This window comes from Dryobates pubescens, chromosome 35 (assembly GCF_014839835.1).
Source record: "Dryobates pubescens isolate bDryPub1 chromosome 35, bDryPub1.pri, whole genome shotgun sequence".
Lineage (NCBI taxonomy): Eukaryota > Metazoa > Chordata > Aves > Piciformes > Picidae > Dryobates > Dryobates pubescens.
This window is the reverse complement of record NC_071646.1, coordinates 7,868,600-7,883,594: the sequence shown is the minus strand read 5'-3', so window position 1 is coordinate 7,883,594 and position 14,995 is coordinate 7,868,600. Positions and strand designations below refer to the sequence as shown.

Genomic DNA, 14,995 nt, shown 5'->3' with positions numbered 1-14,995 from the left:
CTCAGGAGAGGAAGGGAGCTCTGCACCCCCCAGTGTGAGCTGCCCAGGCAGCCCCTGGGGCGTGTGCAGCTCTCAGGTGCTGCTGCCCCATGCCCAGCACTGCCCTGTGGGGCTGCTGCCCGGTGCCTGGCACTGCTGCCCCATGCCCGGCACTGCCCTGTGGCACCGCTGCCCTGAGCCTGGCACTGCTGCCCCATGCCCGGCACTGCCCTGTGGCGCCGCTGCCCTGTGCCTGGCACTGCTGCCCCATGCCCAGCACTGCCCTGTGGCGCTGCTGCCCTGTGCCCAGCACTGCCCTGTGGCGCCGCTGCCCTGTGCCTGGCACTGCTGCCCCATGCCTGGCACTGCCCTGTGGTGCTGCTGCCCTGTGCCCGGTGCTGCTGCCCCATGCCCACCGCTGCCCTGTGGTGCTGCTGCCCCATGCCCGGCACTGCCCTGTGGGGCTGCTGCCCGGTGCCCAGCGCAGCCCTGTGGGGCCGCTGCCCGGTGCCCAGCGCTGCCCTGTGGGGCTGCTGCCCTGTGCCTGGCACTGCTGCCCCATGCCTGGCACTGCCCTGTGGCGCCGCTGCCCTGAGCCTGGCACTGCTGCCCCATGCCCAGCACTGCCCTGTGGGGCTGCTGCCCGGTGCCCAGCGCTGCCCTGCGGGGCCTCTGCCCGGTGCCCAGCGCTGCCCTGCGGGGCTGCTGCCCGGTGCCCAGCGCTGCCCTGCGGGGCTGCTGCCCTGTGCCCAGCGCTGCCCTGTGGGGCTGCTGCCCGGTGCCCAGCGCTGCCCTGTGGTGCTGCTGCCCGGTGCCCAGCGCTGCCCTGAGGGGCTGCTGCCCGGTGCCCAGCGCTGCCCTGTGGGGCTGCTGCCCTGTGCCCAGCGCTGCCCTGTGGTGCTGCTGCCCGGTGCCCAGCGCTGCCCTGCGGGGCTGCTGCCCGGTGCCCAGCGCTGCCCTGTGGGGCCGCTGCCCGGTGCCCAGGGCTGCCCTGCGGGGCTGCTGCCCGGTGCCCAGCGCTGCCCTGCGGGGCTGCTGCCCGGTGCCCAGCGCTGCCCTGTGGGGCTGCTGCCCGGTGCCCAGGGCTGCCCTGATGGGCTGCTGCCCGGTGCCCAGCGCTGCCCTGCGGGGCTGCTGCCCGGTGCCCAGGGCTGCCCTGCGGGGCTGCTGCCCGGTGCCCAGCGCTGCCCTGCGGGGCTGCTGCCCGGTGCCCAGCGCTGCCCTGTGGGGCTGCTGCCCGGTGCCCAGCGCTGCCCTGTGGTGCTGCTGCCCGGTGCCCAGCGCAGCCCTGTGGGGCCGCTGCCCGGTGCCCAGCGCAGCCCTGTGGGGCCGCTGCCCGGTGCCCAGGGCTGCCCTGCGGGGCTGCTGCCCGGTGCCCAGGGCTGCCCTGTGGTGCTGCTGCCCGGTGCCCAGGGCTGCCCTGTGGTGCTGCTGCCCGGTGCCCAGGGCTGCCCTGTGGTGCTGCTGCCCTGTGCCCAGGGCTGCCCTGCGGGGCTGCTGCCCGGTGCCCAGCGCTGCCCTGTGGTGCTGCTGCCCGGTGCCCAGCACTGCCCTGTGGTGCTGCTGCCCGGTGCCCAGCGCTGCCCTGTGGTGCTGCTGCCCGGTGCCCAGCGCTGCCCTGTGGTGCTGCTGCCCTGTGCCCAGCGCTGCCCTGTGGTGCTGCTGCCCGGTGCCCAGCGCTGCCCTGTGGTGCTGCTGCACGGTGCCCAGCACTGCCCTGTGGTGCTGCTGCCCGGTGCCCAGCGCTGCCCTGTGGGGCTGCTGCCCGGTGCCCAGCGCTGCCCTGTGGTGCTGCTGCCCGGTGCCCAGCACTGCCCTGTGGTGCTGCTGCCCGGTGCCCAGCGCTGCCCTGTGGTGCTGCTGCCCTGTGCCCAGCGCTGCCCTGTGGTGCTGCTGCCCGGTGCCCAGCGCTGCCCTGCGGGGCTGCTGCCCGGTGCCCAGGGCTGCCCTGTGGGGCCGCTGCCCGGTGCCCAGCGCTGCCCTGTGGGGCTGCTGCCCGGTGCCCAGCGCTGCCCTGCGGGGCTGCTGCCCGGTGCCCAGGGCTGCCCTGCGGGGCTGCTGCCCGGTGCCCAGGGCTGCCCTGTGGTGCCGCTGCCCGGTGCCCAGCGCTGCCCTGCGGGGCTGCTGCCCGGTGCCCAGCGCTGCCCTGCGGGGCTGCTGCCCGGTGCCCAGGGCTGCCCTGCGGCACTCCTGCCCGGTGCCCAGCGCTGCCCTGTGGCGCTTGCAGGTTCCGCTACAGCCTGGAGGAGCTCTACCCCATGATGGCTGCGCTGAAGCTGCGCGCAGAGTCCTACAACGAGTGGGCTGCCGCCGTCAGCGAGGCTCTGGAGGCCAAGATCAACAACAAGAAGAGTGAGTTGTGTCCCTGCTGCCCAGGGCGAAAGATCTTTTACCCTTCCCAAGGAGTGAAACAAAACTGCTCCCTGGCTGGGAAGTTTAAAGGGAAACTCTCCTTACAAAGCTACCCCAAAGGCATCCAGGCCACAGCCCAGGCTCAGACCTGGGCCTGCCAGGCCAAAACCTTCCCCCCACTCAGCCTCAGCAGGCCCAAGAGGAGGCCACCCTGCCCCCCTGCTAGACCCATGCCTCCTACAGGCTTCCCCAGGCCCTGTGCTGTAGCAGGAAATTCACTGCCGGCCGAGGCCACCACAAGATAGCAGCACACAGCCCGAGGTGGAGAGAAGAGAGAGAGCTTTGGCCTCAGCAGAGAGGCACAGGGAAAGAGAGCAGGGTAACAGGCTCCAGCCTCCTGGGACAAGCTGCCTGTCCCCCTGGGACTCTCTAGCCTCGGGAGGGCTTTTCTTTATGGTTATACCAATTAACTCTTGATTGCCCTTAACCTACAACAGAGTGCCTGCCCTGCTGTCTGCTACACAGGTTTAGATGGCAAATCTCCTCCTTTTTAGCCCCTAAACTGTAGCAGCAAGCAGAGGAACTCGTAGGTAACTCCATGGTTTAGAGGCTCTGCTGTAGCTGCTGCAGTCCCAGAGTCTGCCTGCCCTGGGAGGAGACTGGAGATCACTTTGGCACCAAGTTGAACTGAAGTTGAAACAGCAGTAGACTGAAAGTGTTGTTACTCAGCCTCAGCAAAGGAAGGCTTTTAACCTGGGATCTTTCCCCAAGGTCTCATCAGCTTTAAGGCTTTGATAGAAGAGTCAGAAGTGAAGAAGTTCCCAGACAACGACCTGCTGCGGCACCTGCGGCTGGTGACGCAGGACGCAGACAAATGTGCCTCGGTGGCACAGCAGCTCCTCAACGGCAAGAGACAAACCAGGTAAAGGTGCCTGGGCGCCAAGGAGAGGTGCCAGTGGGCAGAGAGGTGCCAGGGGTCTTCTGTGGGGCTTGAAAATGGACAGCAGAGGCCTCTCTACAGGGCCATTCACCCCTGCTGCCTGTAGCTGAGCTTTCAGTCTCTGCCTCCTCTGTTTGACAGCTAAAGATCCCTGAAAGGGAGACTGGGGTGGGATGTCCAGACAAAGCAGCACCCAGCACAACAAAGCTCCCAGACCGCTTGTCCTTGGGGGGAAATAAAGTGTCTTAGCTCCTGGAGCTCCCCAGGGTTCAGCAGTGGAGCCTGTTCCCTTCAATGTCTGTATGAATGATGTGGTTGAGGCACCCTCAGCAAGTCTGCAGATTGCACCAAGCTGGAGGCTGTGTCCATCTGCATGAGGGTAGGGAAGCTTCACAGTGGGATCTGGACAGGTGAGAGCCATGGGCCAAGGGCCAGGACCTGCACCTGGGTCACAACAACCCCATGGGGAGCTGCAGACCTGGGGATGTGTGGTTGGAAAGCTGCAGCTTGGAGAGGGACCTGGGGGTGGTGGTTGGCAGTCACTGACCTTGAGCCAGCAGTGCCCAGGGGGCCAAGAAGGCCAAGGGCAGCCTGGCTTGGGTCAGACACTGTGGCTGCAGGGACACAGGGAGGAGAGCATCCCCCTGGGCTCAGTACTGGGGAGGCCACATCTCAAATACAGTGTCCAGTTCTGGGCCTCCCACTCCAGGAGGGACTTTGAGGGGCTGGAGCACTTCCAGAGAAGGGCAAGGAGGCTGGAGAAGGGCTTGGAGCAGCTGGGCTGTGAGGAGGGGCTGAGGGAGCTGGGGGTGTTCAGGCTGGAGAAGAGGAGGCTGAGGGAGGCCTCATTGCTCTCTACAGCTCCCTGCAGGGAGGTTGGAGCAAGGAGGGGGCAGCCTCTGCTCCTTGGTGGCAAGGGACAGGAGCAGAGCAAATGGTTCCAAGCTGCCCCAGGGGAGGTTCAGGCTGGATGCTAGGAAATCTTTCTGCCCTGGAAGGGATCTCAGCCATTGGCAGAGGCTGCCCAGGGCAGTGCTGCAGTCACCATCCCTGGGGCTGTTCCAGCAGCTGTGGTGCTCAGGGTCATGGTTTGGTGCTGAGCCTGCAGTGCTGGGTGGAGGGCTGGGCTAGGTGAGCTTGGAGGCCTCTTCCAGCCAGAGAGACTCTGTGATGGGAGCACTGCATGCAAACACTGTTCTGAGTAGTGCTGGCCCTTTGGCAGCTCTCCTGTTACATCTTCTAGCCAGGAGCTTTGCTCACAGAGTTTGAAGGCAGGGCCAGGTCTGGGTAAAGCCTTCTTTAAGAACTGGGTGCTTGGCTGCCTGGTCCTGCTGGGACCCTCTGTGTCTGAAATGGGTTGAGTCAGAAGATCCAGAAGTGCCAGGTCAGATCTCCTCACTGCCTCAGTCTGGCTGTGACTCTGTGCTGACCTTCCTCTCAGGGGTCACAGATGACCACCTCCTGCTGCAGGTGCTCCACCCAGAGCACCCATGGCTGCATCTGGCCTGGTGGGAAGAGCCTACTAGGAAAGTCCTGGAGGACAGTGTTGGACTCGAGCAATCATCTCAATGGTGTGAAGTGCTTCAGGAGAACTGTTCCTCTCTTGTCCCCTCTGGACAGTTTTCACCTGTTCCTGCTGCTGTGGACAGCCTGCTGTTTGTCAGGGCAGCTGCTCCTGGTGCTGGTGCAGCTGTGTGGTGTCCTCAGCAGGAACCTTGCAGCTCCTCACACCCTGTGTGCTTGCAGTGCCTTCAAGGCTGACTCAGAAGGACTTTGGGAGTAGATTCTCACAGCTGTGCTTTCCTTTCCTAGTGATCCTTGCCTAAGGCTTTGCAGCAAGGGCTTGATGAGAATTCACCTCCACTGTCTTGCAAACACAAGAGGGTGAAGCTTCTGTCAGTGGTGTGAAAATATGACAGGAGATGAAAACCCCCAACAGACACAGCCTCTGCCAGACAGGTCATTTCCAGAGCAGACTCATGGCACTGCTTGTCCCCTCCCCATCTCTGCCTTGACTTATTTGTGAGCCATCTCTTCTCATTCTGGCCTCCCCAGCCTGTGTTCTTCCATCCTTGCTGTTTGCTCAGGCCTCCTGAGGGTGAACCTGGATCAGCAGCCAGGCCCTTCCCAGCTGCTCTGTGCCAGATGAGCTCTTCCAAGAGTCCTTTCTGCTCTTAGCATTTACCTGAGCAGTCCTCATCACACCAGCTGCCAGCTGTTGGTTAGGAATGAGGATTCTGCCCAGAGTTTGGTTCCTGCTTTTGGCAAGCTTGCCTTTATGGACTCAGCATTTTGTCCTGATCCTGAGCTTGGAAGAGTTCTGCAGGAGGCTTCACTCCACTGGAAACTGCACAGAATCAGAGAGTGTGAGGGGCTGGAAGGGACCTCTGGAGCTCATCCAGACCCAGCCCCTGCCAGAGCAGGGTCACCCAGGGCAGGGCACCCAGAACACATCCAGGGGGGGCTGGAAAGGCTCCAGAGGAGACTCCACAGCCTCTCTGGGCAGCCTGCTCCAGGCTCCAGCAGCCTCCCAGGGACAAAGTTTTCCCTCCTGCTCCCCTGGCAGCTGCTCTGCTCCAGCTTGCCCCCAGTGCCCCTTGTGCTGCCCTTGGCCATCCCTGAGCAGAGCCTGGCTTCAGCCCTGCACATCTTTATCCCCAGCACTGAGGGCAGCCCTCAGGCTCCTCTGCTCCAAGCTCAGCTGCCTCAGCTGTGCCCACAGGGAGATGTTCCACTCCAGCACCCTCACTGTAAAGAAGTGAGGTAAAGAAGTTCATCCCTGTTAATCATGGTAGTTGGTGACACTCAAGGATCTCCTCCTGTGGAGAACACACAGCAGCTGATGGGGAGAAAAGACCAAAAGAGATGATAAATACTGAGAGTAAATGCTGAGACTCTTGCTCACCATCTTCTCTGTGGCAGCAGCAGGAGGGCTGCACGTCCCTGTCTGCTTTGGCTCTCTCTGGGATGGGTGATTGCAGAGTCCCAACAGCTGCTGCTTGGAGGATTGGTCTGATGGCTCTCTGGGGCACTGCAGGGAGCAGTGTGGCAGCAGAGCAAGCACACAGGGATTGTCTCACTGTCCAGCCCTTCCCTACTTCAGGTCTCAGGAAATGTTTTCTCCTTCTTGGGAGTCTCCTGCAGGAGTCCAGGGAGCTTGTGAGGCACTTTGTAGAGTGCAGAGGTCTCTGTGGCTGGGGCTGGGCTGTTCTGGCTGTGCCTTTTTGCAGGCTGATGTAATTTCTGGTTATCAAAACCATCTTGGAGTTTGGCTCTGTGTGTGTGGACAAAGATCTTGAGTCACTTATTCAGCTGGGGCCTTGTCCTGGAAGATGCTGCAGAACTTCCACCAATCCCAGGGAAACCCTGCAGCCCAGCCCCCAGCTGCTGCTGCTCCTGGGCCCTGGAATCCATTTCATTGCTCAGTTTCCTGTGGGCTTTGGAACTCCCAAGGTGATCTTTGCACACCCTTTAAAAATGCCTATTTTTAACACAGAATGGCAAATGAGACTTTGTTGTACAGTGCTCACGTTCCAGGCCTGCTGCACGTCCTGCTGGGGGGGTTGGGTGCCTCTTTTGTGTGGGGATTAAATTGGAGCCAGCACTGTAAGAGCTTTCTTTCCTTTTCTGTTTGGGCTGCTCAGACCTAGCTGGTATTGGCTGGACTTTAGAGAGGGGTTTAGCATTGGCCAATTTGTTAACACTCCTAAGCCACTGGAGGGGCCCACAGCAGTGAGCTGAAAATGGAAATGATGATTTCAGCCTGAAGAGGATTTTTCAGAAGTGCCTACACGACCTGCAAATGGAAAACCCATTCAGGGCTGGGATTTGTCCTCTGTAGCTATGGGCATGGGGAGAGCTTACTACAATAGCTCTTGCAACAGAGCTGAATGGCTCATCCACAACTGCTTTGTGTTCTGGAAAAGAGCTTAATTTTAGTGCCTAATAACCAGCGCTGCTCTTCCAAGGCCGAGTAGCTGTTCCAGAGTCCCCTTCCATGTGAGGACATCCAACAATAGGCTGCTGGAGCCAGCCTGGCTGCCCAGCTGGGGAAGCCCTGGGCTGCCTGGGTGCTTTTGAATGTTCTGTTACTTGTGACTGAAGCTTGGCTTCCAAGGACTCACAAGCAGATGTTTGAGGAGGTCAGGCTGTTCCTTTCCTTCCGTGCTGGCCCCCACGAGCTGAGCTGTGTCGTTGCAGGTACCGCTCCGGAGGAGGGAAGTGCCAGAACCAGCTGACGGTGACGGAGCTGCGGCTCTTCGTCAGGCAGCTCTATGCCCTGCCCTGTGTGCTCAGCCAGACCCCCCTGCTGAAGGTAACCTGCAGCTTGCCCGGGGAGGGAGCACAGCATTTGGTATAGTGATGGATTTCAGTCACAGAAGGGGTTGGGTTGGAAGGGACCTTCCAGAGCATCCAGCTCCAGCCCCCTGCCATGGGCAGGGACACCTCCCCCCAGCACAGCTTGCTCCAGGCCTCATCCAGCCTGGTCCTGAACACCTCCAGGCAGGAGGCAGCCACAGTCTCTCCCCACCCTCACTCTCAACAATTTCTCCTCATCTCCAGTCTCAGTCTCCCCTCTCCCAGCTCAGAACCATTGTCCCTCAGCCTGGCACTCCCAGCCTTGTCAAGAGTCCCTCCCCAGCTCTCCTGGAGCCCTTCAGGTACTGGAAGCTGCTCTGAGGTCTCCCTGGAGCCTTCTCCAGGCTGAACAGCCCCAACTTTCATTTCCTACCTTTCTGTTTGCTCCAAGAATAAACACCTTAGGGCCATCAGTGCTGGGCAGCATGCACAGGGGCTGCTGAAGAAGGGAGCTGTCTGCCCTGCTGGTGTTCATGGTCAGCAGGTTTTGGTGCAGGGCAATCAGAGCATTGATGTTGTACCAGGTGATGTGAAAGAAGCAGCAGGGTGGCCTGGGGAGCTGCAGATAAGATGTTTGGGGTCAGTTAACTGGGGTCTCCTCTTCAGAATGAAGCTAGGTTTGAGAACAGTCACAGCTCCATCCTGCTGCCAGTGACAGGTCTCCCATTCACAGCCCTGTCCTCCTTTCTCCACCCACAGTTGGCTTCCTCAGGGTTCTGCAGTTGGATGCCTCCTCCTGCTGCCAGCCCCTGGCCCAGGAAAGCACAGAGAGAACCCAGGCCACAGCTCAACACTTGCTCCAGCAGAGGGCCTGCTGCTGATGGAGGCTCTCCCTCTCCCACCATCAGCTCATGCTGCTGTTGATGATCAGCCCTCAGACAAGCTGAAAATAATTCCAGAGCTGGGTTTGGAATTGGGCAAAATAAGAACATAGATTCTGGGCAGCTGCAAATCCAATCTTAAAGGAGAAAGACTTCACATATTCAGAGTCCCAGAATGGGCTGGGTTGGAGGGGAGCTCCAAAGCTCATCCAGTCCAACCTCCTGCACTCAGCAGGGACATCCTCCACCAGATCAGGTTGCCCAGGGCCCTGTCCAGCCTCACCTTGAATATCTCCAGGGATTGGACCTCAGCCACCTCCCTGGGCAACCAGTTCCAGTGTTCCACCACCTTCATGGTGCAGAACTTGTTCCTCACATCTAGTCTAAATCTGCTCTAATTTCAAGCCATTGCCCCTGCTCCTGTCCCTGCAGGCCTTTGGGAACAGTCCCTCTGCAGCCTTCTTGTACTGAAAAGCTGCTCTAAGGTCTCCCTGGAGCCTTCTCCTCTCCAGGCTGAACAGCCCCAGCTCCCTCAGCCTGTCCCCACAGCAGAGCTGCTCCAACCCCCTGAGCATTTTCTTGGCCCTTCTCTGGACCCTCTCCATCAGCTCCAGGTCCTTCCTGTGTTGGGGACCCCAGAGCTGGACTCAGCCTGCAGATGAGGTCTCACCACAGCAGTGAGCTGTGCAGGCTGGAGCTCCATCACAGTGTGCTCTGCAAAGCTCCACCACTCCAGATCTCATCATCTTCCTCTTCCCTGAGGCTGTCAGCAGCTTGAAGCATTTCTCTGTACAGCCCTGCTTGGACTGTTTGTGACTCCTAGAACCAAGAGCTGCTGTGTCCAGCTCCTGAACCATCTCTGCAGTGTCCACAGACCACCAAGAACCCAGGCAGTGCTGTGTGGCTGAGTCAGGACAGCCCAGCTGAGGGCAGCTCTCTGCCTGCTGCTGGAGAAGCTTTCCCAGGTCTGCAGCCTGGGGATCAGCTTTGCTGTCACCCTGCTTGCAGTGATTTGTTTATAGCTTTGCAGCTCTGAGGTTGTTTTGCTAGTTAAAAAGCAGAAGTTCAGCAGTGCCAGACATGCAAACAGTTCTTCTCCATCTGGCATTCTGAGCAGGGAGATATCCAACACATATGGTCAGGGGATTCTCTTCTGTCATTCCCACCCCTGCTGCATGCTCTGCAGCAAGTGAGGCTGCTCACAGAAATGAGAAGCAGTTCCTGGAGATCAGCACTGTAGCTCTGCAAGGGCTTTGTTTCCATCACAGTCAGGTTGCCTCCCCTGGCAAACAACCCAGCTGGCAAAATCCCAAGGTGTCAGCTGTGAAGGGAGAATTCCCTGCTGGAGCAGCACTCCAGCCAGCCCTGGAGGCACTGGGCAGGAGGGCTGGATGCAGAGCAGTGGCAGCAGGAGCAGTGAGCACACTCTGCCTAACTGCCTGTCACCTTTGGGCCCCTCACTCCAAGGGGGTCCCCCACAAGGACATTGAGGGCTGGAGCAGGGCCAGGGAAGGGCAACAGAGCTGGGGAAGGGTCTGGAGAGCAGGGCTGGGGAGAGGCAGCTGAGGGAGCTGGGGGGGTTGAGCCTGGAGCAGAGGAGGCTGAGGGAGACCTCATTGCTCTCTGCAGCTCCCTGAGAGGAGGCTGCAGCCAGGGGGGGTTGGGCTCTGCTCCCCAGGCTCAGGGGACAGAAGGAGAGGAACTGGCCTGACAGGGGAGGCTGAGGTTGGAGAGGAGGCAAAATGTCTTTGCTGGAGGAGTGGTCAGGGCCTGGCAGAGGCTGCCCAGGGAGGTGGTGGAGTCCCCATGGCTGGAGGGGTTGCAGCAAGCTGTGGCCATGGCACCTGGGGCCATGGTTTGGTGGCTATGGGGGGGTTGGGTTGGGGTTGGCCTGGGGGATCTCAGAGGGCTTTGCCAACCCAAAGAATTCTCTCCTGCTGTCCTGGGTGCTGTGCAGGCAGCCTCAGAGCTGCCTTTTGGGGGTAATTGGCTGTGGAGCACTTGAAAACAGAGGAGTTAAACTGCATGGGAAAGGAAAGTGCCTGTGGCTTGCTGGGGCTGTGTGCCAGCTCAAACCCCTGAAGTGCAGCACAAACGGACCCCAGAAGCTCTGTGCCCTTCCCAGCAGTCTTCAAAGCCTTTGTAACCTTAACCTTGCAGTTCTGCAGCCTTCCAGCTCACTGCAGGGCAAGGCCAGGCCCTGCATCCTTCTGAGACCTCTTTTTGACACCTGTCCCTTAGCCAAAGGAGCTTGGAGGGCAATGCCCTTGTGCTGAGGTCCTCAGCCTCATGGCCACAATCTGTGTGAGGAGCTGCTGATACAGAGTGTGCTGAGGGCACTGTGTCAGTGCTGCAGCTGTGGCAGTGCTCTGCCCTGCACCCTGGGTGCTGCAGCTGTGGCAGTGCTCTGCCCTGCACCCTGGGTGCTGCAGCTGTGGTGGTGCTCTGCCCTGCACCCTGGGTGCTGCAGCTGTGGCAGTGCTCTGCCCTGCACCCTGGGTGCTGCAGCTGTGGTGGTGCTCTGCCCTGCACCCTGGGTGCTCCGCCCTGCACCCTGGGTGCTGCAGCTGTGGCAGTGCTCTGCCCTGCAGCCTGGGTGCTGCAGGGTGTGCTTGCTGCAGGCTGTGCTTGCTGCAGGCTGTGCTTGCTGCAGGCTGTGCTTGCAGGAGGCTTGCGCTGAAGCCTTCCCGAGCTCTGCCAGTGGCTTTGCTCCTGAGCTCTCTTTGCCTTCCTGCGTTCCAGGATCTTCTGGATCGTGTGGAGGCCTTTCAGCAGCAGAGCCAGAAGCTGCTCTCTGAGGACATGCCCAGCGCTGCAGAGCTGCAGGAGCTGCTGGACGTCAGCTTCGAGTTCGACGTGGAGCTGCCGCAGCTGGCGGAGCTGCGCGCGCGGCTGGAGCAGGCGCGCTGGCTGCAGGACGTGCAGCTGGCGTCCGCCGAGCACAGCTCCCTCACCCTGGACGACATGAGGCGCCTCATCGACTCGGGTGTGGGGCTGGCTCCCTACCCAGCAGTGGAGAAAGCCATGGCCAAGCTGCAGGAGCTCCTTACTGTGTCTGAGCACTGGGATGACAAGGCCAGGAACCTGCTGAAGGCCAGGTAGAGGCTGAAGCTTGGTGCTGAGTTTGGGAGCTCCGGGAGCTGCTCAGGCTGCAGGCAGTTGGCTTCACTTCTGAAGGGGCTCTGTCACAGGATCACAGATGCTAGGGGTTGGAAGGGACCTCCAGAGATCATCAAGCCCAGCCCCCCTGCCAGAGCAGGAGCATAGAATCCAGCACAGGTCACACAGGAGCACATCCAGATGGGGCTGGAAAGGCTCCAGAGAAGGAGACTCCACAAACTCCCTGGGCAGCCTGCTCCAGGGCTCTGGGACAGGGCAGAAGCTCCTCCTCACGTTGAGGTGGAACCTCCTGTGCTGGAGTCCCTATCCATTGCCCCTTGTCCTATCCCAGGGTGCAATGGAGCAGAGCCTGTCCCCTCCATGGGACCTGTCTTGGTCATCCAGTTCACAACAGGAAGGCAAAACTTGTGCCATGCAGAAGGGGCAGGGATGGAGGCTGGAGATGAGTGACTGAGCAGCTGCTGTTGGCTTGCAGTGTCTGTGGTGCAAACTCTCCCTTTGCCACTAGGAAGGGCTTTAAGACACCTCCTGCTTCCTTCTCACCTGCTGCCCTTCCCAGCTGTCAGGCTGGAGGGGGCATGTCCAGATGCAGCCCAGAGCCACACCACCAACTGGGAACATTTTGTTTCTAACATTCAGGAGATTTTTCCTGGTCAGTTGGTGCAAGGGAGAAGGAATTAAGCCAAATAAATCCTTACTGAGAAAAAAATCTCTTCCTTACTGCTTTGACCTTCTGACTGACCAAGGGCAGCGGAGCAGAGCCCAGGCTGTGGAAGCTCAGGAGGGTGGCACAAGCAGAGCCCAGGCTGTGGAAGCTCAGGAGGGTGGCACAAGCAGAGCCCAGGCTGTGGAAGCTCAGGAGGGTGGCACAAGCAGAGCCCAGGCTGTGGAAGCTCAGGAGGGTGGCACAAGCAGAGCCCAGGCTGTGGAAGCTCAGGAGGGTGGCACAAGCAGAGCCCAGGCTGTGGAAGCTCAGGAGGGTGGCACAAGCAGAGCCCAGGCTGTGGAAGCTCAGGAGGGTGGCACAAGCAGAGCCCAGGCTGTGGAAGCTCAGGAGGGTGGCACAAGCAGAGCCCAGGCTGTGGAAGCTCAGGAGGGTGGCACAAGCAGAGCCCAGGCTGTGGAAGCTCAGGAGGGTGGCACAAGCAGAGCCCAGGCTGTGGAAGCTCAGGAGGGTGGCACAAGCAGAGCCCAGGCTGTGGAAGCTCAGGAGGGTGGCACAAGCAGAGCCCAGGCTGTGGAAGCTCAGGAGGGTGGCACAAGCAGAGCCCAGGCTGTGGAAGCTCAGGAGGGTGGCACAAGCAGAGCCCAGGCTGCAGAGTTTCTTCTCTCAGGATCTCTGACTTTTCAATTGCTTGTATATCTTTTTCACCTTCCTCCCCCAGTCTCAAAGCATTTCAGTGGTTCTTTGCTGTGTAGCACCCACAGCAGTTTGCAAGTGGTAGCTTCACAGGGCAGCAAACTGAGAGCAGCTTGGGTTTGACCTGCAGAGTGGAGGAGCATTTCTGTACCTCTCCAAGGCATCACAAATGGTGAAACACAGGAGAACCATCCTTGGGGGTTTTACCTTTCCAGTGCAGGGCCTCCCAGCTGACACTTGTAGGGTTCAGGCTGTGTTTGAGGACCCAAGGGGTTTGCACTCAGAAGTCAGTGCCCACAAGCAGCACTGTGTCTGGCAAGCAAGCGGAGCAGCCCTGCCCCGGGAGCGCCCTGGCTGCCCAGCGCCTCGCTGGGGCTGGCCGCAGCATCGCTCTTGGGTCTAACCCTGAGGTTCTGCTGAGTCAGATGAGTAGAGCAGCCCCAGGTGTGCTGCAGGGTTGCAGCCTGAGCTGTTCTCTCCCCCCAGGCCCCGGCAGTCGCTGAGCAGCCTGGCAGCGGCAGTGAAGGAGCTGGAGGAGATCCCTGCGTACCTCCCGAGCGGCGCCGCGCTCAAGGACGCGGTCCAGAAGGCCAAGGACTGGCTGCAGGAGGTGGAGGCTCTGCAGGTTGGTGAATTGTGCTCTTAGGGACACTAACCCCTGCAGGGTCACAGCCCCAGGCTGTGCACTTGGGCGAGGAGGAGAGCTTCACCCTCAGTGTCTGCCAGGGTGGCTGCTGCTGCACACACACAGGCGCTGTCCCTTTCCTGCTGCCTCGGGGCCTGAGCTCCATTCCTTCCCCTCTGCAATTAACTGACTGCAGCTAAAACCTAGAAAGGAGCTAGCAACCCAGAACTAAAGGTGAAAAGATTACATGATGGAACCTCAAGGTAAGTTTTGATCAGTCTCTCATTGTTACCTGCAATCCTCTTGCTGCACTCCTGGCACACAGAGGATGGAGCAGGTGGCACAGTCACACTTCCACTTGCTGACTCCTGAGTAACCACAGCATCACCTGAAGTGTTTGAAGTCAGCAGCTGTAGCTTTCCACTGCCTTCATTTGCTCAACTAAACAAACAACTTTGCTCTAGCATCTTCAAAAAAGAGGGGAAAAGGCTGTTCCCTGATCCAGGAACATTCTTGATCCAGGAGTGCTTCTGGCCTCCTGTCTGTATTCTCTCCAGTTTTGAATGCAGCTTTCTGGAGCATTCATTCCTCATGTGCTGCACTGCAGTCATGTCTCCCCCAGACCTGATGCCACAAGGTTATTAATCCTTACTGGTGCTGAAATTGCCTCTTCTGAGGCCCTTTAGAATTCATTTCCTGTTCCCACATCTGTCTCAGCAGGGCTGCTTCAGCCATCCTGATGCAGAGGCATTCCCCTGTGTGACAGCCATTAGCCAGTCCCAAGGCCCTGTGTGGTCAGCCTTGCATTTCAGAGACTGAATGCTTCTAACTTTGCAGCAGTTCTGTCTGTGGTTTGAGGCAGAAGCTGCTGGCTGGCCTCTTCTTCCTCCCCTCTCCCCTCTAACTTCCTCCATTGTGAAGGCTTCTTTCAGCCTTGGTTTCCATTTCCATGTTTACACCCTGAGGCAGCTCTTCAGGTGAGCAATGTTGGTGGCTGGGAACACAACCAGAGTCTGATAGAGACCTGCACAGTTTTTCACCTTGGCTTCTGGCACTTACCACTCAGAGCTGCTTTTCCCTTTCCCCCCAGTTCTATTTGTCCATCCAATTTTCTTTCCTGTTCTCTTTAGGTCCTTTGCTCCTTGTACAGTTCCTGTCAGCTTCAATCTCCCTTCTCTCTTCCCACCTCCCCCCTTGTGTTAGCAGGATTGCTCCTGCAGCAGGCACTGGCTCAAGGCCAAGTGAGTCAACATAGCCTGAGCTGACTCTTGAAGTGGTTCATGGCTCAGCCTCACAAGAGCTCCAGCCAGGGGTCAGTGGGACTGCACCCATGAGGAAAGGCTTGGACTGGAATAGCCCAAAGTTCAACTTCTAATAGAGGCTGCCAAACAGTTCCTTACATTTTCATTTGTCCCCCTGTTTGTGTCCATGAAGTGAAC

General features: G+C 59.6%; 1 protein-coding gene across 1 annotated transcript in view; it reads left to right on the top strand.

Moving 5' to 3' along the window:
- The window catches only part of KDM5B (lysine demethylase 5B), a 73,219-nt gene that overhangs the window by 44,788 nt on the left and 13,436 nt on the right, over positions 1–14,995 (top strand). Inside the window, exons 16-20 of the mRNA XM_054176581.1 lie at positions 2,207–2,331; positions 3,103–3,253; positions 7,472–7,586; positions 11,194–11,549; positions 13,418–13,556. Of these exons, the coding sequence (XP_054032556.1) occupies positions 2,207–2,331; positions 3,103–3,253; positions 7,472–7,586; positions 11,194–11,549; positions 13,418–13,556 (886 nt within the window). The remainder of the gene's footprint in view (positions 1–2,206; positions 2,332–3,102; positions 3,254–7,471; positions 7,587–11,193; positions 11,550–13,417; positions 13,557–14,995) is intronic.